A 25,996-nucleotide genomic window follows, 5' to 3' on the forward strand; every position below is an offset into this window, starting at 1 on the left:
ACTAGTTACTTTCACAAGGGTGATGAGATTGTTTAGGTGGATGGTGAGGAGAAGGCATGTAGATTCTCAAAAGGTCTTAAGCCAGCTGTGAAACTTGAATGTGACTGGTTCTCTCTTAGTGACTATTTTTAGCAGGGCAAGGTACTTAAGTTTGGTTTCTTTCAAAAGTTACTATGAATCACAAGAATGTGCCTGTGATTTCTGAGAGCACAGTATAAAGAGGTGATGCACAGAGCATGTTGTGAGCTCTTGCATGAAGAATGAGCAGTCTCTTTCATGCATGTTATTTGTGCCTTTTAGAGCTCCATCCATCCTGCTTATGTAATAAAGACAGGGTAGGACTGCTGGTTTTTTGTGCAGGGGCAGCAGCTGAAGACACGAGAAATGCTGCCTTGAAATGGCATTTCAAATACCTCTTTTTTAATCATGCTGTTTAAAGTGAATGCTTTCAGTTGAAGATTCATAGGAAGGGAATTTATCTCTATTGGATTGTTAGCTTTTTGGGTGTTTTTCTCCCCTAAATTATTGTGTCCTGAAAGGCAGTTAAAAAAGTGAAAGAACCCAGCTAATCATTCTGCTCTCAGTATTGCATATAAGAGTATAATGGGTTTTGCAGTTCATGTTGTCATCCTTGGATACTCTGTTCCCTGCCACAGTCTGTACTTTTGGCAAGCTGATTAATGAACTTCTCTCATCAGTGAAGCGAGGTAGTTTCTTGATTAACTTGATCATAAGCAGGTTGGACAGCCATGAGGACAGCCATATAGTAATTGGAGGGAAGCCATTTGCCAAAATGACTTCTCACCACTTCTGCAGGCTGAAAGAAAAATAAGTGTACAGCTATCAGTCTCTGCAAACGTGCAAAGATCATGAAGTTTCATGTCTGTGTCAACTGTAGTACCTAACGGTGCTGATCCTTGAGTGATAGCACTGCTGCAAGCTGTACATCTCAACTGCTTTAAAAAAAGAAGGAATATAGATTTCTCTTTTCCATGTCATCTAGCCTGTTTCCTTGTATAGAACACAGTTGTCTGGCAGAGACGATGGTAGCTGAGTCTGCTGTGTTTCTCACAGATGAAGCATGGCCCTTGCACTTCTGGCAGATGGCCAAAGCAATCCAGATTTGGTAAATCCTGGATGTTAAGTTGTTTGGCATACTAAAGATTGACATGCATATGTTCTACCAGAATGAAGAACACAATTTTGTGCAAAGCTTAAAATCAAAAGACAAATACACACAGTTCAGTGTTTGGAGGCTGGTTCACTGTTCAGAGGCTTTTGTCCAGTGAAAACATTGTGGGCTGGGTTTTAGTTTTTATATAATGAGTAACTGTGAAAAAGTTCTTATTTCTGTTTGAGATAACAGAGAAAATTACTGTATGGTTCAGTTATCAGGACTTTGTCAAGGCTCTTAATGCCTATGATGCTTTGAAGTTTTTTGCAGATGTACTTATTTCAACAGTTGAAAATATTTTACATTTTATTTACTCTGGTATCTTCAAAACTTCTGAATTGGTACTGAAATTTTCTGCACTCTTAGCTGGGTGCTTCTCTTGTTTCTTAATGTTTCTCCCTTTTTGGCTTTAAAAGTGTCTTATCGTCTGTGGCTTATCTTGGCTTCAGTGTGCTGGATTTATAGGGGTGACTTCTGGGCAGACGGAGGTGCAGCTTTCAAGTGTGAGCTTTTGCTTCCTGTGATGCCCCAGGTGATGTAAGAATCTCTGTGTGCAGACAGTGTTTGCTTATTTTACTCAAGGGAGGTGATGGTTGTTTTTAGACTAGTCAGTAGACAAGTTCCTTACCAAGCAAGTGGAGAAGTTACTGCTCTGACCTTCACAGCCAAAACAACATACCAGTCCCTTATGTGTGCAAAGTTTAAGTTCTTTATCTTTTTAGTCTGATTAGTTTAGAATTTAGCTAAAGGAATTTTTCATTACTGTAAGTTTTTATTAATCAACACAGGTGTATGATGAGGGTGTCAGACTAGAGAATGCAAAGGGGTTTTAATTTTAGTCCTTATACCAGTTGACCTGCACTTCCAGGTGTGAATCTGTTACAGCTAAAGCACAATTCTTCTGAGCCCATGAACATCCTTAGATGTGGATGTGTTTTCCTAATTTGTACTTCTGGTGTCACTAACATTAGGGACCTGCAAGCTTTAATCCTAGCTACAAAATGGTTAATTTTGTTCAGGGTTTTGGGTTTTCTCAGTAGTTGAAGGAGGATAGGGGAGGGAATTGATGATTTCTGCAGGAAAAAAATACTAGAGGTGAAGGGGGATGTGCACTCACATGGGAAGGACAAGGGAGGATGAGAGGAGAGGTAATTGCTCATCCAAATCCTTCAGTGCTGGTGTTAATTTTCAAGTGGTTAGGGCAGAGGGACTGCTACGTGCATTGTGTTTTTACCAGCTGTCTCCACAGTGAAGGCTTTGGAAGACTTGGGAAAAGTGAGGAGTGCCTCCCTCCTACTCAGCTACACCTCAGCTGTTGCCATACACCACATGCAAAATAAAAAAGTAAACATGAAAATGCAGTCTCTGTAGGAGTCATCTGTTTGTGCAAGACTGCTGCCTACAATCAGTTGCAAGGTGAAGTTATGCATGATTCTAGACACAACACACCAATAGCGATGAGTGGATTTCAGCTTTCTTTGTGGAATGTGTGTAACATACCATCAACCTTTATCAGGTTTTGATAGGATGTTAATATTCTGCCAGTTCAGTATATCAAGTAATAGATATGCTGCTAAATTATCTTAATGTTGTTTTTCCTATGCTTTTATTAAAGAACAGATCTACACTCTGTAAGAATTCACCAAAAGCAGCTTGTATGTATAACTTCTCTCTAAGAACCCCTCTTCTGGTCTTTTAGAAATGTCTGACAAAGGATTTCAGAACAATTTCCTTGAGGTGTGTATTAAAATGTATGGAGGGGTTTTGTTGTTACTCTGATCATCTTTGGTTCTCTTCCAGAGGTTTTGAGACAACATTCTTGATTATAGAGGGAACAGACTAAAGATGATGTAGAATTTAATTATAATCCTGGGCTATGAATTCTAGATCACTTTCCTTAGTGCCAAGTCAGCTTCAGATCCTCTGTTTCCTTGCCTCACTCATGTTCCCTCACAGGGCTTTGTCTCCTCTGTTAGATGTATTTGACTGTCAGTTCAGCTGCCGTCTGAGCACCATCTGTGAAACGACCCAGCCCATGAGCCTCCCAAATGAAAGTGCACTTTGGCAGGCAATGTAAACCTTTGTTCTGGTTTAAACTGTAACCTCATGGTTGTATATGTCTGCACTGACATGACGCTGGGCATAATGTCTGTTTGAAGAGTTGTAAGGCTTTATAAAAGAGTTTTCTGACAAGGTGTTAGTGACATATTGCTCTAATTTCTTGTCTTTTTTGCGAGACGAGGTATATAGCTAAATATCTTTCCTTCAGATGTTTGCACTGACAGTATTGTATTTAGTTACTATTCTCTGTTTATCGCAAGGAAATGAATTCTAGTTGCATAAACTGTCAGTCTGCCAAAGGCAAAACTTTATGTTAAGTGTATTATCTGGGAGGCAGGAGAATCCATGGGGCTTAATGGCTCTTTTGAGGTAGGTTTTTTCTCACTGTGGGAGGTAGACAGTGGAAAACAATATTGTTTTGTCATACTGAACAGGGAAAAGAGTTTTATATTCAAAGGCTTTTTTTTTTTTTTTAAATGGGAAACCTCCCATGACAGATTTCTCTCCCTTCTCTTACTGTGAATATGAAATGGGATGATTGAAATAAACCTGTAATTGTTATTTAACCTGTTTTAAGAAGGAATTTATGCATTTTTCAGCAATCCTTGAAGCATTTGTGGATTTCAGCTCAAAAAGAATGTCAGTTAAAAATAGGGAGGATATTTGACCATCTTGTTTCTCTTATCTGTTTGATGATGACTTACATGTCTGGGTTTTGTTTTTTTCCTCAGTTATTTGTAGTAGATGTCCAGACTGGCCAAATTACCAAGATTCCTATCCTGAAGGATCGTGAACCCGGCATGGTGAACCAGCAGGGATGTGGCATTCATGCTATTGAGATCAACCCCTCAAGGACCCTCCTGGCCACAGGTGGAGACAACCCCAACAGTCTTGCAATTTATCGTCTGCCTACACTTGATCCTGTCTGTGTGGGAGATGTAAGTGGGAGTATCTGGGGAAAGTTTATTCCATCACTTAAAAAGTTTCTACTTTGAAGTGTGTTTGATCAGAGCATGGTGAATTTCTAGGAGTCTTGTAAGAAAGTAGAGCTCTCGAAGCCTGAAAATGTTTCTGTTTGAGCTGTCATTTCTGTTGTGATATCTTAAATGTAACTGAGTACTCAAACATGTGAGTGGATTTTCAGGGCTTTGAGTAAGATTTCTTCCTCACCTTCATTCACATCTGCTTTAGCTTGTATTTTCAGTGCCATAAGTGTAACAAAAGGTCTAATAGTGATGATGACCTCTGAAACTATTTATAGTGAAAAAGCTCTTTTGAGAAATTAAAACGATGTTGCAGGTTGTTAAAAGTTTCCCCTTATCCCAGTGCAGTTTGTGGATGTATTATTCCAGAGGTGGAACTTGGCTTTGAAGATTAGCTCTAACCCAGTGGCTTGTGGCAGTTTGATACACTCTGGTACTGGTTTTATTTCTGAAACATCCTGAGGCCTTTCTAAAACAGCCAGTCTTTAAAAAAACAAGCTGGAGAATATAGTGCTGTTCTGTGAGCACTTCTCTCTTGTTTCTCTTTTTCATTCAGCTCCTTTTTATTCAGGACTTCATGTAGATGTTAATTGCAGCAGCAGAGGTCAGGTCAGAGTTTCTGCAGCAACAGATAACCAACTGCAGCAAGACGTGACTGAAGATTTGCATGACTTGCTCTTAATTTGTGTGATTTTTTTAGCTTTTTGAGCAAAACTAGAGTCTTATGGTCTATTTTGTTCCCCCCATAGGTTTCTCACATGCTAAAGAAAAGAGTCTTGAAACATTAATCTGTAAGGTCATGTATTGTAAACATAAGATTTTGGTTGCTTTTTTATAGTAGGTTATGTGTTTGAAGAAAAGAACCCTAACAAGTAGATACTTTACAGAAAAATGCTGCTTTCAGAATAGAAGACATGAGAATTCTGGAAAATTTTAGAATTGAGATTAGTTTTTCTTTGGTCAGAGTCCTGTTTTTCCAGCACCTGTTTACTCTTTATTAATTACACACTTCAAAACCAGAAAAGTTAAAATTACTGTTAGGTACTTAAACTGTTCCAGCTTGATACTGGAATCTTATCTGTATGTTCATAATGTAGGTCTGTCTTTCTGAGCTTGTACTGAAAATTGAAATGAAGAATACTTGTCTGCTTTGAGACTGCTGTTGTGTATAATGTCACAGAAAAATCTGTCTTCTTTCAGGATGGACACAAGGACTGGATATTTTCAATTGCATGGATCAGTGATACTATGGCTGTTTCTGGTAAAGTCATATTTTCCCTCTTGAGGTTTTTTTTTGTTTGTTTTGTTTTTTAAGCTTTCCTTCTCTCTGAATGTTACAGCAATGTTCAATATTTGGTAAGAGTAAAGCACCTCTATCAGGGCATTTGAAACCACTTGGAACTACCCAGTCTATTTAAACACTTCTTGGACTTAGTACAGTGCTTCATTTTATTTTGTTGTTGGGCCTTAGTCCAGATCTGATTTTTCTAGTATTAGAATATTACTGTGTTTCTAGTAAGGGGATGTTTGAACACAATGAGGTACAGGAAAGGATTCCACACAAGAGGAGTAATTTCAGGAGGGATATTGGCTATTGGTTAATAACTTCAGAGTACTTGAGATCAATATCAGTTTTCTGAAGTCATGTGAGAGAGCAATTAATAAAAACTCAGATTGTTTCATCAAGCTCTCAGTACAGTTGTGTGTATATATGCACTTAGACTATGGCAGTTAATACAGAAGGCTGTTACAGAGAAATCAGTTAATGACCTTTTGGTAGCTAATTGGATAGTCATTGTTAACTTCATAAAGAATTACTTTGGTAAAGGCAAAAATAGTAATTTGTTGTTGCATTAATTTAGCAGTTTACTGCCTTTCTGTGCTGACAGGGTGTACTTTTCTGTACTCAGAGTTGTCACACTGCAGGTGACAGAAAATCATAATAGTCTTAAATAAGTCACATATTTGAATTGTTCATCTAGTTTAGTAGGATTTTTTTATCCAAACCCAAAAAGATAATCCTGGAATTTCATTTTTGAATTTAATAGAAAATATGATCCTTGCAAGTCTCTACCCCAAATATCTACGAAAACTTCCCCACATTCAAGCTAGTGAGCTTGAAGAGAACAGCACAGATGATTACAGATGTCCAGAGGAAAGTTAAGGGCCTGATAGAATACACAGCATGTGAGATTGAACTGTGTTGACTCAATATTTTCTAAAAATCTGAGTGGAGGTGTGAGTAGAAGTGTTCTTTTCTGCCATATTCTCTACTGTAGTGCTTATAAAGCAGGATGTAGATTTCAACCTCCACACCTCAGACACCAAAATCTTGTCAAAAGCAATTAGCAAGACTGCTTGCTAAACTGAATTCTTTAGAACTCATTGATGACCCTAATTAAGAGAGAAAAAAGACAACTAACTTCTGACGTGGTTTTAATTTTACAGATTTCAGTTGCATCTGTATATGAAAGTGTCAAGTAGAAATACTTGAACTCCAGACATTGAGGTTATAGCAAGTATTTTTATGGCAAAAGCTGCAGATGAGATGAATAATTCCCAGTTTGGCATGAGCTTAGGGTAGCAAATGATACTCTGCTTGGCTTCAGGGCTAACCAGTTAAGCAACATACATGGACTCCTTCCCCTGCCAAGGCTATTAAATGGGACAGCTTCCTCCGAAAGTATGTCAAGATGTTTAGAAATTTTACTGCTGAGTATTCAACGTCTGTAACAAACAAGATTAGGTGCAATTAAAGCCAATGGCATATAATGGAGTGGCAGGATGTTGTGCTGCTGGATGCGAGTGCCATTAGGATGCTCCTTTTTGTATTTTTCTTTAGTAGGTGATCGTGGCAAATGCCTGAACCCATCTGTGAGGGGGCAAAGCCACCTCTGCTGTGCTGGACCACTCCTCTTGAAACAAAATATTTTGCTTTGCTATCTTTGCAGCTTCTGCCCTATGAGATAGCAAAGCTGATACATTTAATAGCCTCATATAGATATATAGTTTTTTTTATGGCATCTTCATTATTAATTTCTTTTGACAGAATTTTTCACTTTATGTAGAGAAGAAATTGAGGTACCTGTAAAATCTGTCAGAGCTGACTTAGATGGAAGTGAGTTTCCTGAACACCAGAAGGGATGTGTATAAGGTCTTGGATTAAGCTTGTGTTGTCCAGTGAACCAGAGGCATTTATCTTTCTTCATCCAGTGTTCTTAACATTAGTGATTTGTATTTTGGATTAATGTATTCAAATTCAGTAGAAAAATAAAATGAGTTCTTGTTTGTTTAACCTAAGTTACATTCTTTAAGGAAGAAGTGGCACAGATTTTAGCAAAATAATTTTTCTGATAGTTTTCATCCAAAGTGGTACAATTGAGACTTGAAATAGATGTTTCTGCTCAGCTCGTGAATGACTGTGTACTCACCCATAAGCACACTAATAGAAATCAAGGAAACCCAAATTGGCATAAACCTGGCTGAGGTTTTTATGGAGATTTTTTCCACCGGTTTAACTGACTGTTTTACTAAGGCTGAGAGTGACAGGCTCAGGCTGAACCTATAGTGTTCAGTTGCTTCTGAGTTCATTCTCCATATGAGATGATGATAATTGTTGCACAGAGTTGTGGGTTTTGATGCATCTTAATCAGTTTGAAAACGTATGAGATGGTCTAACTGCTTGAAAACCATATGGACAGTTGACAGTGAGTTCATAATATTCTGAACTTTACAAATCATCCTTTTGTTAATAATAACATTGTATTATTATTAACATTAACATTATATTCTGTTAGATTAAACTAAGATTATCTGTTTTTTCAGACCCTATTGATTAATCCTTTTTTTTTTAAAGAGGAGTTCTGTATATGTGGAATGGACTATTCATGTATGGACTATTTGATCAGGTTCCCGGGATGGTTCAATGGGTCTCTGGGAAGTCACAGAGGATGTGTTATCCAAAAGCGATGCCAGGCACAATCTCTCGCAAGTTCCTGTCTATGCCCACATAACACATAGTGCTCTGAAGGATATCCCCAAGGAGAACACCAATCCTGACAATTGCAAAGTTCGAGCATTGGCTTTCAACAATAAGAACAAGGTCAGTAAGATAAGCAAGACAATTGAGAAGTTCTGAAATTACCCCTGTGTATTAGAAAAATTAAAAAGTAATCTAAACAGAATATACCAGAGAAGCAAGCTAATACATTTTTCTCTGATTCATTTGCATCCTTGTCTAGTGAGGTGGTGGTTTTAATCTGCTAGGTCTGCTTCTGCCCCACATGAATGGAGGAGTCCGGAAGGGGGGAAGAAAACAACCCCAGACATTTTAGAAGGCACATTTTTCCTGTGGGTTTGATTTTAGATTTGCATCCTAAGCAGGGGAGTAAAGAAATATTTACAAGAAGCAGAAAAAGCACCAAAACATCTCTTGCAGCTTGAATACCATTCTTGAGTGCTCTTTCTGCTTTCCTTTGCCCTCTGTGAAGACCAACTAACATTTACCAGTTCCTGTTTCAATGCTGAGTCCTTTCTGGATTGTTCAGCAAATGAAGTGACTGACTCACAGGGCAGGCACGAGCACTTGCTTTGCGGTTATTTTGTTGGTATTTGGCAAATGTCAATCTCCCTTATCCAGATCTCCTGTTTTTAGTAGTAGGTGTAGCAATTCATCCTTCACCACATTGTCTTCCCCCCTGCCCTCAAAGAACAGAAAATGTCTGAAGCAAGGGTGGTGGGTGTGCTGTCAGAAGCACAGTGCTCCTGTAGGCTTTATTTTTCAAAATAGCTGTTAGTTACTCCTCTGTGATGGAAACTTCATGTAAATTTTTCAGTAGAGTAGTGCCTGAAACTTGTTTCAGGGTTAGAATCAGTGTGGGACCTGATGAAGAGAATTGTCCAATCTAGATTGTACTGTTTCATAATTCATTATTTGATTGCCTAGTGAGATTTATGGTATTGAAAGTTATTGTTATTTACTCTTTTGTTAATTTTGATTCTACTTGACACCTGAAGTACTGTATGGTATTCCGTGAAGATCAGTATAAAATGAAAGTTATCTTGATAGAGCCTTACAGGATTATGGATAGGTTCAGTCCAGACTGTGCAGCCTGCCTAGAAGAGAATGTGAGTTTTTAAGGATATCTATAATACAGAAATTAACTGTCTTATTTTTATTTTCCTTCTAATAGGAGCTGGGAGCTGTGTCCCTGGATGGGTATTTTCATCTTTGGAAAGCAGAGCACACGCTATCAAAGGTGCTTTTCCGTTTGTTGGAGTTAAACTTCAAAAACTGCAAGCAGTTAAGGCTGTTCACTATTCTTAATTTCCTTCAAATATTTGAAGAGCAGCAGTATTTGTAAAACACTTAAAAGTTTGTTGAGAGACCGACAGCTATTCACCAGTCTTCACAGAAGTAATTGTGAACGCTGTTTATTTGTATCTTTAGCACACCTTTTATAGGGTTTTACAGGGTCTGCGGGCAGAGCAAGCTACTATTGGCTAACACACGGAGTTTACATTTTTTCTCCTACACACAAGGATATTGTTTTGCTTTACTCTCTCTTCTGCATGAAGGTTTCAAGGACTTTAGCCCTTAATATTACGACTTATTTCAAAGGCTGGTTTGTGCATACAGGCCTTTACTAATATATAAAATATAGCAACAATAGTTCTGTGTGAAATGAAATATTTTAAAGTTTGGAGCATGAAAAGGAGAGAAGCTCTGCAGACCTCTTAATTTAGAAGGCAGGAAGCCCCTTTAACTTTCTGCTTGTGTTGGATTAGCTGAAGTGAACCATTCTGTGGAGTATGGTGGATACTTGATCAGTAGAATTCATAAAGGAATTTGCACTTAAATAAGTGTAATGGCAAATCAGACCCAGACTTACCTATGCTAGTGAATGTGATCAGCTTTTTCAGCTGAGAGCTGAGGTTGCTGTGCATCTGCTAAAGAAATAGAAGCAGCTTAGACAGATCTAAAACAATTAATTAAAATGTCCATTTCTTTTTGCTTCAGCCTTTATTGTCTCAGTTTGCTTCAAATAAGGCACCCCATTGTTTCCAGCTTTTTTCTTCTGGGTCTTTTCACCTGCATTTTGTGTTTTATTTCCATGCAGCTTCCTAGAACATAGCTTACAAAATTGTTCTGTTAACACCCTCGTCTTTTCTTGTAATGGGTTGGTTTTTATTTTTTCTGTTTCCAGTTACTTTCCACAAAGTTGCCATACTGCAGGGAGAACGTGTGTTTGGCTTACGGCCAGGAGTGGTCAGTGTATGCAGTAGGATCACAGGCACATGTCTCCTTTCTGGATCCGAGGCAGCCTTCTCACAACGTTAAATCCGTCTGTTCCAAAGAACGAGGCAGTGGTAAGAAGCCTGTCAAAGGTGCTTCAAATTATTTTCTTGCAGAAGTAGCTATTAAAACTGTAGTAAGTCAAGCTTCTAGTGATGGGCTAAATAATTAGGAGTGTATGTATAGGTTTGGTTTCATGATAGTATACCTGGAGCAAACAAAAAACCAAATGTGACCACCTTTGAAATCTAGTGAAGGGCAACATCACTGTCTTTAGGAGCAACTCAGTTGTAAACTATCCAAATACTACTGAACTTTCAAAAGTATGCATTTTACTGCTGTTATTTTTTTACTGGGTCTTATTCTATTTTTTACTGTCTCAAAGCTAATGTAGTCTTTTTCCACTGTTCATACTGTTCTTGCCTTCTTCTCCAAGAATTAGAAAAAAGGCATGTTGTCTGCTCTGTGCTACCTTATTGGGTGTCTGTGTTGTGAGGGAAAGCTTGCTTTGTAATTTTAAAGCCACGACTGAGACTCCTGATTTTCTACGTGATTTGAGTGCTGTTTCTCATATGGATGCAGTTTGTCCAGTTGAACCTTATACCAGGGCCAGGCCTGTGGGCTTTCAGAGCCCTTTTTATAGTTCCATAAAGTTCTCTCCATATCCTTTACTATCAGGCATGAGAAGGCATGGTGCCATATTAGTCCCAGCCTAGTAAGTTGCAGTCCTTGCTTAGCTTTTCTCTGGGTTTCCGTCTCTTCATCAGGCAGGTTATCAGAGGAGAACGTATGTCTGCAAAGATTAGGAAACTTATTTATGGAGTTACTGAGTGGTGGTGTCTAGATCAGTGTCAGGGTCTTCTGCTTTCAGATATGGGAGAAATATCTATGTCAGGAGAAGTCACCTGAATGTCTTACCAGCAAGATCACTTGTCCTCACTTGCTGTTAGCGAGGATTCTGTCCAGGTCCTGACCCAGACACTGCAGTGTATGCAGTGCCCAGTGGTGGCTGGTGGCTGAAACCTTCTGCCTCAAGTATGCGATTTTCCATATTGGGGGATAATGTGTGTAGGGAGTACCTCAAGGAGTCTGGAGAAAACCTTTGTTCAGGGCTGTTTTCTGCAGAGTAGGTACATCTTTTTATTTCACATGGTGGTGGAGGCACATAAATAACAGTAATTCCCAAGATACTGTTTCCACTTTGTATTGATCTCCCTAGGACTTGGAGTGGTGTAGCACCTCTAGGAAACAGGGTCTTTATTGATCTATGGACTGAAATCTGATTTCAAGTGCTTTGCAGTGGTACCTGAACGTGCTTTAAGTTTCCAAGTGCCCCTGTGCTGAAGTGTGCACTTGGAAGTGCAAAGTTGAAAGTCCATGTTAACTTCAGTTTGCTTGTGTTGTACACAAAAGCAGGTCAGACAAAGGTGGTGGCTCAGTAAGGCTGGAGCTTAGGGTTAAGGTATAGGGTAGGTTAGGTTAAGGGTATACTCTCAGCTGGGGCTAAGAGTATAGAACTTGCTGTGATTGGTTCTAGGCACAGGCTGTACTTTTAGCATGATGGGAATGATTAATCTTCAGCCCCATAGGAGACAATTTGGAATGCTGTTTTTGAAAGCCTGTTCTAAATATCCTTCTTAGTAGTGGGTACATCATAGATTCCTTCAGTTAATTTCTTCGGTTATAGAAAGATCTATGGTTGCTCTGCATTTTATAGCTTTTTATTAATACATTTAATTTAAGAGTATATGCCATCTGCCTTGATACTCCATCACCTGTTTGTCTGAAGTAAATGTTCTCCTGGGTGGCTTGTCAAGGGCACTTCTGGAGCAAAAATAAGAGGAGGTCTACTCTTTTGCCTTTCTCCCCTTATCCAAGTGACTGCTTTTGCTGACTGCAGAGGGCTTAAAGCTTTCTCTGTGTGTTTGCCAGAGCCATGTGAGAGAGGTCAGGGGAAGGTCTTCTGCTGTCTTAAGTGCACTTGTAGCTCTCTTAATTAAAGCAGAGACTCTCATATGAATCTCATAATTTGCTTCAGTAGAGAGACTTGCACGGTGGTTTCCTGCCCATTAAGTCTGCAGCCAAGACTTCACCCCATATCTGGAGCAGGACAGAGTGGCTTTGCCTTGTTCTAAGTGTATGTCACAAATGCTGATGGCTGTGGATGTCACATCCAGTGGCAGAGGAAGAAGGATGAGGACATGTTTCTTGTTAGGACTTAGTACAAAGGGGAAGGGGAAACTCCCTGGTTGCATCCACAGCTCACAGTTGTCTGCTGTCACGTGTGTTGCTGGGAATATTCCAAGATGATACAAGTTCTGTGACATTCAGCCATGCTTGGTATGGTGACAACACTTAGCATGTGAATGTAGCTGGCATAACTCACTTGTTTCCTCTCCTGAATGCTTGTTTAGGCTATAATTCAGTGGTACTTTAAAGAGGGCCTAAAAAGCCCCAGGCCAAAAAAACTGGCATCCTGTCATGAAGGAAAGAGAAGTACAGATGTGGTGGAATTTAACCTGTGGGGAAGAGTTGTTTGGAGTAGATTGGTTACCCAGAACAGTATTTGCACAGTAAATGAAGATGTGATGACAGAATGTTTTGCAGATTGCAAATTTTTACATACAGAGTCTCCCCCAAGACTAGTTCGAAGGGATCCTTGATTAGCTGAGAATTCAAATTTAGATTTTGTGAAAACAAAATGTACTCTTTTGTTCAATGTAATGGGACAACTGAATTGTGCTAACATGTTTAGATTGAACTGTACCTTCCCATGTACTGGTGGAACTTGGTGTTTAGATGGTAGGAGTCCTATTCTGTTTTCTTCCCTGGCTAAAGTGCTAAAAATCCTAGCTACTAAAAATAAGGTGTGTTTGAGAATATTTGAGTGGAAACTCATTAATAGTTCTGAAGCTAGCTTAGCAGCAAAGTGACTGGTGATTATTATGGTTACACTTGCTTACAGGTAGCCTGTTGATCAGCACAATGCACTTGGTGACAGCTGGAACTTTTCTCAGATGGTCACTTACTGCCGGTTAGCAGGTAGCTAAGAGGGTGTGAGCTCTTGGAGGAAAACAGCACGGTGCTCTTCCCTCTGTCTGCTGCCACATACTTGCTCTTGGTGTGTCTGTTTAAAGGCTTGTGGCAAACAGAGCAAAGGTACTCTGGACTCTAATTGGCTTGTCTGGCAGACCTGAGGGCTGGTGAGGATGCAGCTTCTTACTGTGCACCATTGGTGTAGCTGATGGTCTCAAGGAGTAGGGCAGTCATGTATGCAATCAAAGCTGCTGTTTCAGTAGCATAAGTGGGATTTGTCCGCAGTGCTCTGTAACAGTGGGAAAACTTGTGTGTTGTGGAGAATACTAGTAGGTAATACTAGACATGAAGCAACAGCACTGCAGAGCCAAAGCATCCCTCTTCCTTACTGCACTGTCTCTTCTCTGTTTGACAGGTATCCGCTCAGTGAGCTTCTATGAGCACATCATCACTGTGGGGACAGGGCAGGGGTCCTTGTTGTTTTATGATATCAGAGCCCAGAGGTTCCTGGAAGAAAAGCTCCCCCGTGCCTGCTATGGACAGAAGCAGAAATTAGGAGGAAGTGAAATTTTGAAGTTGACAACTGGGAAAGGCTGGCTGGTAAGTAGTTTGTAGCTGTGATAGAGGTGGGAGGGAAGGAGACCCATTATACAGAAGCAGCCTAGAGCTTGAGCAAATTCTTTTTGGACCTGTTGTGTGAAATGTGTCTCAGTCAAACAGTATTCATGTAACCAAAAACTAATAATGAAGTAAGAATTGCTTTCTACGAAAGCTTTATGAAAGAGTACTGAAGGTTATTTGCTTGAGTGTAAGGTGTAGTGATTACTGTTCTTATGCACTGATTCATAAATTAACTAGATTTTATATCTTTTCAAATGTAATCTAACTTTTAGTTCTCAGAACCTCAAACAAAAAATAAATTGTCTTTCTTTAAAGCTATGGTAATCTAATGTGGCACTTGAAGCAAGAGAGTTTTAATTTAATTGTGTGCAGTTTTATAAACTGTGGCTTCCTGAGGTAATGCCATGGCAGGCACTTGAGTTTGGTTTCCTGTATGTTATCATAAAGCAGTTAATGGCTCTGTTTAACTTAGCTCCATTACCTTTTTGTATTAGTGCAATGTCCCCTCACCTCCCTGTTCTAGTGCTTGACCTAAATGTTCTCAGAAAAAGCTTTAGGACAACTCAGGTGTCTTTTAGTTGACCTTTATGAAGCTTCAGGATTGTTGAGAGAAGATACCCCTTTTTAGGCTCTGGAAGGTACCTTTGGCTTTTGTGAAACAGGGTTTGGGGTTTGTTTGGCAACAGTAACAATCTAATTTTTTCTTTAACAGAACCATGATGAAACCTGGAGGAATTATTTTTCTGACATAAATTACTTCCCAAATGCTGTTTACACCCACTGCTACGACTCGTCTGGAACGAAACTCTTTGTGGCAGGAGGCCCTCTTCCATCAGGACTTCATGGGAATTATGCTGGTCTCTGGAGCTAATGATAACTCTTCATTCTGATGCTGATCTTTACACAGATTTCCACTTTTGTTTTCCTTTTTTTAACACCAAAATTGTGTGATGCCATTGATTCCTGATTTAAACACAAGTTATTTTTTGGCAGAGTTTTCTGTTGGTCTCCAACAGTTTTGTACATCTTTTTGAACTAGTTTTTTGCTTTAGCCTCCTTGATCCTTTATATGGAGGAGTTTTGAAGTCCTTTTTTATTGCATTTACTCCAAATGACTCTTCCCCTCATTTAGGCTGTCTTGGCCATGTGTCCCCTCCTCTACTTTGCTGTGAGGTAGGATTTCTTTCTTATAGAGTGGTTGCTCCTGAGCTTTCTGTGAAAGTCTTGGGGCTGCATGTGTGCAGGTACTTTGTGTCAGTAACATTACCTGGAGTGAGGACTACTTGTAATTAAAAATTATTAAAAATATTTATAAGAGATAAGCTACTACTTTATCTGCAGAGCCTGGCCCTGGCCTGGGTTGATCGTATTTTTTAAAAGTACAAGTCTAATGACACTGTTTATACATAGAGGGATATGGTAATTTTAAGCTGTACTCACTGAAGCCCAGGGATGGATTCCCTAGGGGTATTGCCAATCAAATCCAAAGTGTGGGAGTTTTTAAAAGTGCATTTGTGTTGGAATGGTAGTTTTCAGCAGTGCTAGGAGCAAAAATTGATCTGTTCCTTCACTGCCTGTCCCAGGTATCAGCTTGCACAGCTGGAGTTTGTATAGGCTGTTCTGCTGCATGGCTATTGCAGGGTGACATTACATTGAGGGCTGCAGAGATGCTGAGACGAAATGGGGGCTAGTTATTCAAAATGAACTAAATCTATCTGTGTTCCAGATGCAATATGGTTTCTAAGTATGCTGATAGGGTAGCTTATAAACTCTCCATAAACTACCTAAAACCTCGGACTTTTTTTTTCCCCAGGTTGTGAGAGTTTTTCCCCTTTTTGCTGTTCTGGTTGGCCATCTACTTAAATAAGCCAATGGAATAAATAAACTATTTTTTTTCACCAAGTTTAAAGAGTGCATCTCAGATGTTAATAATGCAAGTGAGAAGCTTTCTGTGAAGGAAGGTATCTTGGTGTTCCCTCACTTTGTGCTAGTATATGCTGTAGGAGAAGCTCAGGCTTTTCCAGAATCCTCTGCTGCCTTCTGAGTTCTGCGACTCCCTCCAACTTCACCTGGGACTGGGAGGGGAGAACAGGTCCAGTGCCCTTGAGGTCCAGCTGTGAAGTGTGTGTCTCCCAGGGTGATGGTTTTATCCAAAACTCAGCTAAAATGTAAGACTCGATGGTGTTCCTGCTTTTGGCAGGCACTAAACTCTCAGCTTGTCAGTGATGCCTCTGTCCTCTGCTGGAGTTAATGCCTTTCCCCTGACACTGGTGGAGCAAAGTGTGCCTGTACCTCACAGCTTTGGTGCCAAATTGAAAGTTGATTGGAACTGAGAGGAAAGACAAGGCTGGGATATGCTCTGTTCTCCCATCTCTGTGGGAGATCACAGCTACTACCGCAGTTCCTGCCCACAGCCCAGAGCTAATCTCCATGTGTCTTTGCAGTCTCTCTCATCTTCATCGGTATCTTCATCAGTAACACCAAGCAGTCAGAACCAGGCTTAGGTTCAAGCTGGTATGGAGACCTGGATGGAAATCCTACAAGGAGTGCAAGTCCCTCTCATTGGGGTGGAAATCTTGGCAAGAGAAGAACTCTCCCAGGTGTGCACCTGTCCCTGAAGTATAATTAGCACAGGTGCTTCACAAGCAGATCATCTTCCAGTGTTTCATAATATTTACCAATGTGGCCTGGTTGCTTAAACTGCATCAGTTCAAGGTACTGTGTGTACAGCTAGACAGGCTTTTCTCTGAAAATATAAAATTATGTACCAAGGGGTAGCTGCTTTGGTTATTTTAGGGGCTTAGAAAAGTGGAAGTATATGAAGAAAAACAAGTCTTGGAGAAGGATGGCAGGATTTGTATTTCTACAGCTACTGTGTAAAATCATTCTGTCACAAGGAACATGTTCTGCTTTGTTTTGTTTTTTGTTTTTTTGTTTTTTTCAATTTGGTTTGGTTTGAAGTTTTTTGCTTTGTTTTTTTAAAGAAGCTAGACACTTAAGTCTACTTGAGTAGACTCCAGTTCTGCTGAAGCAACAGGTAATAGCTGGGCATTTAGTGTCAGCAGTGCCAAAGGTAGACTCCTGGTCTGGGAATTCTAGCCCTGATGTTGATCTATTAATTGAAGCATATTTTATGCCATGATAGGAGGAAAAAAGAGTATATATATGGCCTTCCGACACAGAGGCTGATTCTTCTGCAGTCTCTGGGTTACTGAAGGGGCACCACTGGAAATTATCCCTCCTTGCTGACTGTGGTCTCCTCAAGTACCTCAATATGTGCTCCTAAAGCCTGGTAATATGAGTGCCCTTTTCCTCCCTTTTTTTCCTTCATAGAAGGCTCTGCACAATTCTCAGATGAATCTGGACAATGACATAAAATTCCCCAAGTCTCACATGCTTTTGTGTATTCTGCTTTCAGGATGCTTTCTTGCAAAAATAATTTCACATGGTAAAGGAGCCATCTTTGTTGCTGTATGAAAACTCCCACAAAAAAACCCTAGGAACCAAACCAGATAGTGCTGCAAGCACCCAAACAATTTGTGCCAGAGATAACTTAATTTTTAGCTTATTTCAGTGGTTCTAAATACTTATAGTGACATAGATGTTAAGTTTCAGAATATTTCTGTAGTTGGTCATACATAACTTTTGTTATGTCACTATTAGAAATTGAGGCACAGAAAGGTGATGATGATATGCCAGTTGTCCAAAGATAAGTAATAGGAGAAAAACTGAATTTTTCTTGACTTTGATTTCATTGCTCTGTTGGGTTAGATATCTACTGCAATTCAGGATCATGGTTAGAATTGAGTGGGTTTCCCATCCAAGTGCAAGAATGGCTACAGAGCAGGGAGCCTCCAGGTTCTTCAGAGAGGCAAGTTGGGTGCCTCACTGTTCAAAAGCCAGATACACCCCTACAATGGAGTGAGCTCAGTCTGGTGACTGCGCTTCAGTAGCTTCTTGAACAACTTGCTGTGCACTGCTGAGGCCCAGTGACATATATATATTCAGACCATCTTTTCTACTGTTTCTTCAAGATTTCCCTCCCTTGGTCTTTCCTGCTAGAATGTTTGAGGTTACCTCTTCCAACCCAAATCATACCAGTCTTTTCTGTAGCAGTATTTTCCTTGCTGAGGTGACCTCTGCTGAGCAAGAACAGGCTTGCTGGTATTCTATCAACCGGTGCTCAAGACCAATTTGCTTTGTTTTAGCTGGGTAGAAGTTAAAGGCTGGCTCAGACTGTTGAACTGGGTAGTTGCTGTTGTGCATGTTTGACTGATACAACCACACTGTAGCAGTCTGTATGGGTGGGGAGCATACACTGGTTTATCTTGCTTGAGGAAGAGAATTTAGAGCATAACATGCCTTCAGACTGGCTGCTACTGACTTCTCAGTTGTATGGGATCTTCTGTGCTACCAGTGACTTTAGGAAGCAGTTAATTGTACTGCTCAGCTCTCTTCAGTAAACTACCATGTTAATTTGGGTATTTTTGGATATTACATTTTCAGTATTCATGACAGGTAATCAAACTAGTGACTCAGTTATGGGTTTGGTAATACCTAGCTTGTAAATACAGGGTAGCAGCTCCTCAGTAACAGCTGGATGTTACATCATGGGACATTCCTGAGGAATCAGAAGCTACTTTGCAGTATTGGCTTGAGCACAGTAAATAAGTGTTGTGCTCATCCTCTTCACTAAACACCTTATTCCTGTAATTCCTCCAGGTTTCTCCTTTGCACAGTCAAGTCTTGTAGGGAGAATTACTAGTGCTCTCCTCTGGTGCTTTCTGGGATTGCAGTAAAGGAGCAAGTCCATTTGTTTGATTCCCTCATCAGTGCTGCTGGTGTTAGTTTGAGTAAATTACCAAAGAATAGTTGATAGTAGGTTTATGTTCCTAGTCCCAGTTGTTCATTCTCCTCACAGATCCATTTTTAAGATTATTGCAAGAGTGCCCAGTGATCTTGCTGGACTTAGTCTGTTCACAAAATTTACACTCATATTGTGGGTGACTCTTGTGATTGTCTTCATGAGAGGAAATTTTTAATAGCATTAAGGGGTTTATATTTGCTGCCTCCATTTTAGGTCTTTGGCAGCTTTTTGTATCTAAAGGATTAAGATACTTGGGGATCATTTCCTTCCAGAATTTCATCCTATTCCTTTACCTGAGCGGTTGCTTTGTCTTATAGCTTGCAGCTGCAAAGTTAACAGATTAAATTTATGATCCAGCTATGTCAAGTGGTGCTTTGTTGTCTTAATTTGTACCACTCAGCTGAGAGGCATTTACAGGCCTTTTGAAATGCTGTGCCTCACCTGATTCAGGTGTGAAACAAAGCAGGCTTCCTAGACCCTCCAGAGGCTACTTGTTTGCTTTGTTTGCAAGAAACCAAGGATAGGTGGGCTGTCAGTGCATGTGGGAAAGCAGCAGCATCTTACAGCAGCCAGGTGGAAGGTCTGTTTTTAGTGGTCTGTTACCCTTATTTTCAATAAATGCACTTTTCCAAGGTGTCTGATACCTTCTTACTTAGTTACTTTTGCAATTGCTGCTATGACTGAATTACTGGACTGGGGTACAGCTTATTCCTAAGGAGCTCTGCGGTAGAGCTGTGTGTCATGCAGGTGGAGCTGATCCTCCAGCCAGCCTATGCTGAGCCAGGGACACCTGACCTACCAGGCACAAATGTTTTAGTTTAAGGCTAAGTGAAATGCCTGTGTGCCCTGCTGGCCACCCCACAGTGAGCCCATGGTGTGACCTCAACTTAAAACCATTTCTGAGTGTTATAGTGCCCTCAGTAACTTATTTGAAATTCTGAAGCAGATACCCCAGGACAACAGAGAGTAGAAAAGAGAACACAGCCACGTCTTGTGTGAGGTGCTCTCCTTTGCCCCTGTACATGAGTACTTTGCGTGGTGAGGATGGGCAAGGAACACCAGAGAAACAGTAAAAAGTAAGCAGTGTTTGGTATGGCTCTTGGAACACCTGAAGAATTGAAAAAATAGAGGGGATATGTAAATGCCTAATCAGAAACATCTTTGAGAGATCAAGTATATAACCCTGACATTTTCTGATTTTTTGTGGTTTTTTTCAAGGATAAAATTAGGCAGAATCTTTTTGCTTGTGATGTTGGTTGTTTTCAAGAAAACCATGTGGTACTTGGCTAATTAAAAGAATGCTCTTGCAGAAAGAAATCCTTCATTTCCTAACAGCCTTTCCCACTAATATCCTGCTGGGAGCAGTATAGTCTAAAAAAGTGCACACAGATTTAAAATTGAGTGCTGGGGTTGGCAGAGGTGGGAAAATGTGGGCTGTCTGACTGTTTCTATACCCAAAAAACCACTAACACTTGATTGTATACAAATAGTGGTTGCTGTACTAAAACTGAGAGGGTGTATAAAACCCCTTGCAACATAATGCAATGTCTTTAGTCCAAGATTCTTTTGAATTGATTCTTTTGCCTTCAGGACAAAAAATTTAGGAGTCAATACAGCATTTTCTTAGGAAGTGCTTTTCTAGATTCCCGTACTAAAGGGGAAAATTCAGGTGCTGAATCATACAATCTCATTAAACTTGTACTTTTTATTTGCCCATTCACCTGGACTCTTTTAATTTCAAGGCCTCCCACAGTCTCAGGGTATAAATCACTATGACTCATCCAAATAGTACTGAAATGGACCAACCAGAGGTTAATGTGCCTTCCTCTTCTGGTACCTTGATCTTTATAGTTATCTCAAATTTGTCACTGTCCTAGGTTACATGCATTATCTTTTTCTAAGATATATGTGTTAAAATTGCAACAGGTTTGTACTGTTACTTGTGACTTGTTCCATTTGTCTTAGGATGTGGTGTAGACAAATCAATGTGCTGGTTGGTCTTGGTATCAGTCTTGCCAGTAACACCTGTCAGTGCTTGCTTGTATGTTCATGTGTAGATAAATGCTGGATCTTCCCCACTGCCTATGGTGCATAAGTGCACAAAATACACAAGGTGTTTTAAAATGTGCAGTGATCATAACTTGTTGCCTGAAAGTAGGGTTTCCTACAGTGAACTGTTTTTAATGTTTTGGGTTTTTTTCCCAAATACTTTTAATAAGATCCAAAGCTTTGAGAAAAAAAAAAAAATAATTGGGACTTGCTGATACTTGATGGCTTTTGTTCTGAATCCAGAGTCTGATGTTTGTTAACAACTCCTCCAATTCCACCCATCTAACAGAGGCTTTCTCAGCTTGTTTCTGTCATGACCTGTATCAGAAACAGCACTGAATCCTGAACTATCATAGAAGCTGTCAAGCAAAGTAGTAACAGTTCTCTTTGAATATTACAGTGCACATTTTTTAACCTGTTCCAAGTCATTGATGCAGCTTACAAATGGAACAGTGGGAAACTGCAGATAGTATGTGAAACTAGCCTGTCTGCACATGGAGCTCAGTGTTCTGTTACCTTTCAAATTGTTTCTCCCCTCTGAAAAGGATTTTTGTGTTGTTTTTTTCAACACAAAGGCATATATTTGGCTTAGTTTTCTAAAGATATATTTGTTTACAAACCTCAAACTGACATCTGGAATTTGGGTTGAGTTTCTGAATCTTATGCAGACAGTACAATTGATACATTATGTCTCATGAGAGCATAGAAACAGGAACTTCTTTGTCTTCTATACTATATCTTCACTTGCTGGGTCTTCCATGGACATGCCTATGCATAATTAACTGAATTACAGTACTGGGCTCTGTTGATCCATGAGGCTACCTTTGTGTGTAGAATCAGCACGATTAGTCATCAGTGTATTGACATTAATACATGGTCATGGAACTCTAAGGTCTGTGTGTTTTCTATGCTGTCTGTTCTCTCTATACCACAGTGCCCACATACTGTTGAGCTCTGTTTGCTTCATGTCAGTTTCAGAGTTCTTTAATTTAAATTCAGTGAGGTGCTGTTTTTATGACGGTCACTTTTCCAAGTAGAACAAATGGATTTAACTTTGTTTTCTATCTTTGGTATCTTCCTCTTCTCCCATTTCTTCCTAGTTCACCTGTAACAATCAGTTCAAAGTTGTTGGCCTACTCTGAAAATTATCAAGTCATAATAAAAAGAAAATCTGTAGCCCAATGTGGCAAGATCACTCTGTACTTTTACCGTAAACTTCCATGGCTGGATGCCTGTCTTGCAAGTGGAGACTCCACTCCTGCACAGTCTGCAGAAGCTGAAATCCTGTTGCAGCCATATTTTTCAGTGGATATCAGCAGATTAGGAAGTAGAGGTGCCCTATGCCTTCACCCAGTGTTTGTCAAATTGATCTGTAGTGGTTTAGCCAGAGAACTGGCATCTTTGACTGCTACTCTAAGTCTTGGCTAAAGATTTCATTCAGAGCAATATCAGGAGGATGAGTTGCTGGCTTGATCCCATGTAAAGGTTTCCTCCAGCGATTTATTTTTTTGGGGTGGAATTATAAAAGAGTAGGGATATGAGCAAAACAATAACCCTGTGCTCAAAAGAGAAAAGTTATTATAATGTACTTTGGCCAGCAAGAATGACAAAGGCTGGCTAGGTTCAGAGGTGAGTTGGCAATGGAATGCTTGAAGGGTAGGCCTTGAGGGTTTGTGCCATCATGCCTTAGATCACTGCAAGTTAGTTGCTCCCAGAGCTTTCAAAACTGGTAGTCATCCCTCTTCAGAGAAGATGTGAAGATGGCATGTGGAAAAACCAGTTCCCCCAGTGGTCACTCAGTCTTTTCTTCAGCATTCAAGGTTATCAGTGCACTTGTCACTGTTTTCATGAGTGACTATGACTAATGTGTTTCACAGCTGCCACCAGCCCCCTCCACATGCTTTGTGCAGGGATGGTGGAGTGAAAGGGCCTTGTCTGCATTGTCCTCCACTTGGCTGGCTGTTGACAGTGCAGGGGTATAACAGGCCAGCTGTGATTTACAGCTTCAGCTGGTTGTTTTGGGCTTCTCTCACATTGCAGGTGTGATAGTGGGGCTGTTACAGACAGAACTGGGTAAGTGACTTCTGGTGGGCTTTGTCCCTCTTGTTCAAAATGCTGTCTCTAGTCTCAGTCTCTTGTCCCAGCCTCACATCTTGTCACACTGCTGCTTGGGACTTGAGCAAGTTCCCTGTTCCCTCATGGTGTACGAGTTCAGGTACCAAGTTCTGCAAAGCCTAGGGGTACCTGTTAGAGCCCTAATCAGACTTTGGAACTTCTACACTGGCTTAGGCAGTGGTCTGCTGAACTGGGATGGGACCTTGCTCACAGTGTTCTTTTTCTTTTTTACTCAGCTCTAGCTATCTTGGACTGCCATATCCCTTTCAGTCCAAAAAGGTTTTCTCCAAAGTCACTCCTGTTCCATGGAGTTGATTTCCATACTGCTGGTTATTGCAATTCAGTGGCTTTTCTTTTTCTTGTTTTTATTTTGTGGTTCACTGGAAATGTACAAAACCATACTGACTTTCTCAGCTCCTGAACATAGTACAGGGTCCCATCCTGAGGCATCAGAAATATTTTTCTATGCTCAAGATGCACAGAAACAAGGATCTCTTAGACAAACAATGAGGAAAGCAGCTGCACATACACAAGTAGAAAGGTATCTCTGAGTAGAATAGGTGAGGGAGCAGCTTATGAATTTTAAGTATAAAAACAGTAATTGGGGGTTGTTTTTGTTTCTTTTTTAAAATTGCTTTAACAGGAAGTTATGTGGTATTTTAAGCCACAGAAAGCTGCAACATAAACCAAGATTTTCTATCCATCAATGCAAAATGTGCCTCTCAACTATAATGAAAAGTCAGTCTCAGTTGCTCTTTGGTTTGCAATGGAAGAAGATTATCTGAAGACTGATTTAATCTGTTTCTTGCTCTTACATGCTGTCACTCACACAACAGTCCTTGCTGGTCTTTCCCAAGCACTATTCAGCACTATCCCTATTTAAAAACAAAATGGGGACTGCATTGAGTAGTGGAACCTAATGAATTTCCTTGGTTTGAGAGAGACCCTGGAGATAAAGAGTCCCGGTTCCATGTGTTTTAAATATAACTTTAAACCAATGCAGCTATTCTCTAAGACCAGCACAGCTTCCTACCTTTCCCTCCCTTTACATGGGAATTTAAAAATAAACCAAGCAATACATGAGCCAGTTGATGTCCTTACAGGTGGAATATGTTTTTTTTTTTAATTTGAGATTTCTCTTGTGGAAGAACTCGGTGTGAGTGCGAGAGTGTGTAGCTCAGATTACAGCCCTTCCACCAGCTTGTTAATTGCAATTAAGTATTCTGGATTCTTTTGAAGAAGACGGTGTAAAAGCTGTGAAGGCATAAACTGGAACTGATAATTTTAAATTTTACGTCATGTGTGTGTTGCTTGACTACATGGACAATGTAACAGTGATTGTTATAGATTGGTTTCCATGTGTCAGTCACAAATAATTTGCTGTTTGGAGGAAAACTTTTAGTAGATACATTTCCAAATCAAATTATGAGCCTATTTTCCCTCTAGCATTAACCGGGTTACTGTGTTCACATGCCAGAAAGATATTGCTCTTTGAAGAAGCATGTTAGTGTATGTGGCAATGCCCCATGCACTTTTTAAATACCTAGACCTGTACATTTTCATCTGAGTATCGTTAACCACGCTGTAGTCTGGCAAATGAAACTTTTACTACTGCCCTGTTACATAGATAATTGTAATTAACTGCAGTTTGTTTTTTTCCACTACTTGAAGTCGTGTGATCTGAAAATTGGTGAACAAAAAGTATTTGTGCATCTTACTATGGGTATCTCTAAATAAAATGTATTTGTATAGTGTGTTGGCTTGGCTGATTTTTTCCCTTATTTGTTAATATCCCTTTGCAAGTAAATCCAGGGCAGTTTAAAAGCAAATGGGCTTGGGTTTCTTACTGCAATAGTCCAGCCTTTTTGTGGACATAACTGATTCAATGAAAACAAACTGTTCTGATAACTTATTTGCTCTGAGGCAAGAGTTTCCTTTCAACCACTATTTTTTTCTAAGGACCTACCTCTTAGAAGTGTTGAACAGCACAGGTAAATGTACGTGGACAGTCAGGTATAGGACTACAGGTTTTAGGGAGATCTTGCATCCCAAACTCCATCTGTAGCCCTTCCACATATTTGCACTGCACAGAGACTGAGGCTTTCACACAGCTCTCCTGTTTCACTGCCTATAAGAGGGAAAGTTATTTTTTCAGAAGAGGAATGCTTAAGAGGTCTCAGTTTTATGCTGGAGGTTAAAATCCTGTGCCTAAAATCAGCTTCGGCTTTGTTGTCTTCACCCTTGGCCTCATCCTGAGAGGGTAGTTTCCATGACCATGGACAAATTGAAGCTTTGTAAATAAAGGTTTTTAAGCTAGATAGGAGACTATCTCTGCTCCCCGTAGTAGGTATTACTGATGCTTATGAATGTTGGAAGAGCAGAATTTAAAAAGACATAGGAACGCTAACACTGTCATTCCACTGGGCTTTCTAACCAAACAAAGAGATGCAAAGGAGAACCAAAGCCCCTGGCCCTGGAGACGTACAGAAAATGACGGGTTAGAGAGGGCTCTGGCAACCAGGGTCACTAACTCCCCACTTGCCTCAGATGCTCCATTGAATACAGCATTCAGATGGTGTGGGGCTTGCCAGCTGACTTAAGGACCAAAAATGAGCTCACAAATTCCAAAGCTGCTGGTATTCATTGAGCTCCTCTTACATGCATGTCCAGCTTAAATCTCAGCAATAAAAAGTCTTAAATTGTCCACAAGCAACTAATTTTAGCATTCATCTATTTTGTCCCATCACCTGTCTTGCAGGTCCCCTTGCTTTCCCATTCACAGTGCAGATGAATCT

At 40.1% G+C, this 25,996-nt stretch overlaps 1 protein-coding gene across 3 annotated transcripts in view; it reads left to right on the forward strand.

Moving 5' to 3' along the window:
• DCAF12 (DDB1 and CUL4 associated factor 12) overlaps nucleotides 1-24,955 on the forward strand; it is a 32,304-nt gene extending 7,349 nt beyond the window's left edge. Inside the window, exons 3-11 of one of the 3 annotated variants that reach the window (XM_058865040.1) lie at nucleotides 3,967-4,173; nucleotides 5,419-5,479; nucleotides 8,127-8,320; nucleotides 9,411-9,476; nucleotides 10,425-10,587; nucleotides 13,965-14,149; nucleotides 14,883-15,343; nucleotides 16,615-16,770; nucleotides 23,845-24,955. In XM_058865040.1, coding sequence (XP_058721023.1) covers nucleotides 3,967-4,173; nucleotides 5,419-5,479; nucleotides 8,127-8,320; nucleotides 9,411-9,476; nucleotides 10,425-10,587; nucleotides 13,965-14,149; nucleotides 14,883-15,041 — 1,035 coding nt within the window. In that variant the 3' untranslated portion in view covers nucleotides 15,042-15,343; nucleotides 16,615-16,770; nucleotides 23,845-24,955. Of the gene's footprint in view, nucleotides 1-3,966; nucleotides 4,174-5,418; nucleotides 5,480-8,126; nucleotides 8,321-9,410; nucleotides 9,477-10,424; nucleotides 10,588-13,964; nucleotides 14,150-14,882; nucleotides 16,771-23,844 lie in introns of all 3 variants that reach the window. The other 2 variants (XM_058865039.1, XM_058865041.1) reach the window with 2 other exon arrangements.
• Nucleotides 24,956-25,996: the final 1,041 nt, after the last annotated feature.

The sequence above is a fragment of the Poecile atricapillus genome, chromosome Z, assembly GCF_030490865.1.
Source record: "Poecile atricapillus isolate bPoeAtr1 chromosome Z, bPoeAtr1.hap1, whole genome shotgun sequence".
NCBI classification, from domain to species: domain Eukaryota; kingdom Metazoa; phylum Chordata; class Aves; order Passeriformes; family Paridae; genus Poecile; species Poecile atricapillus.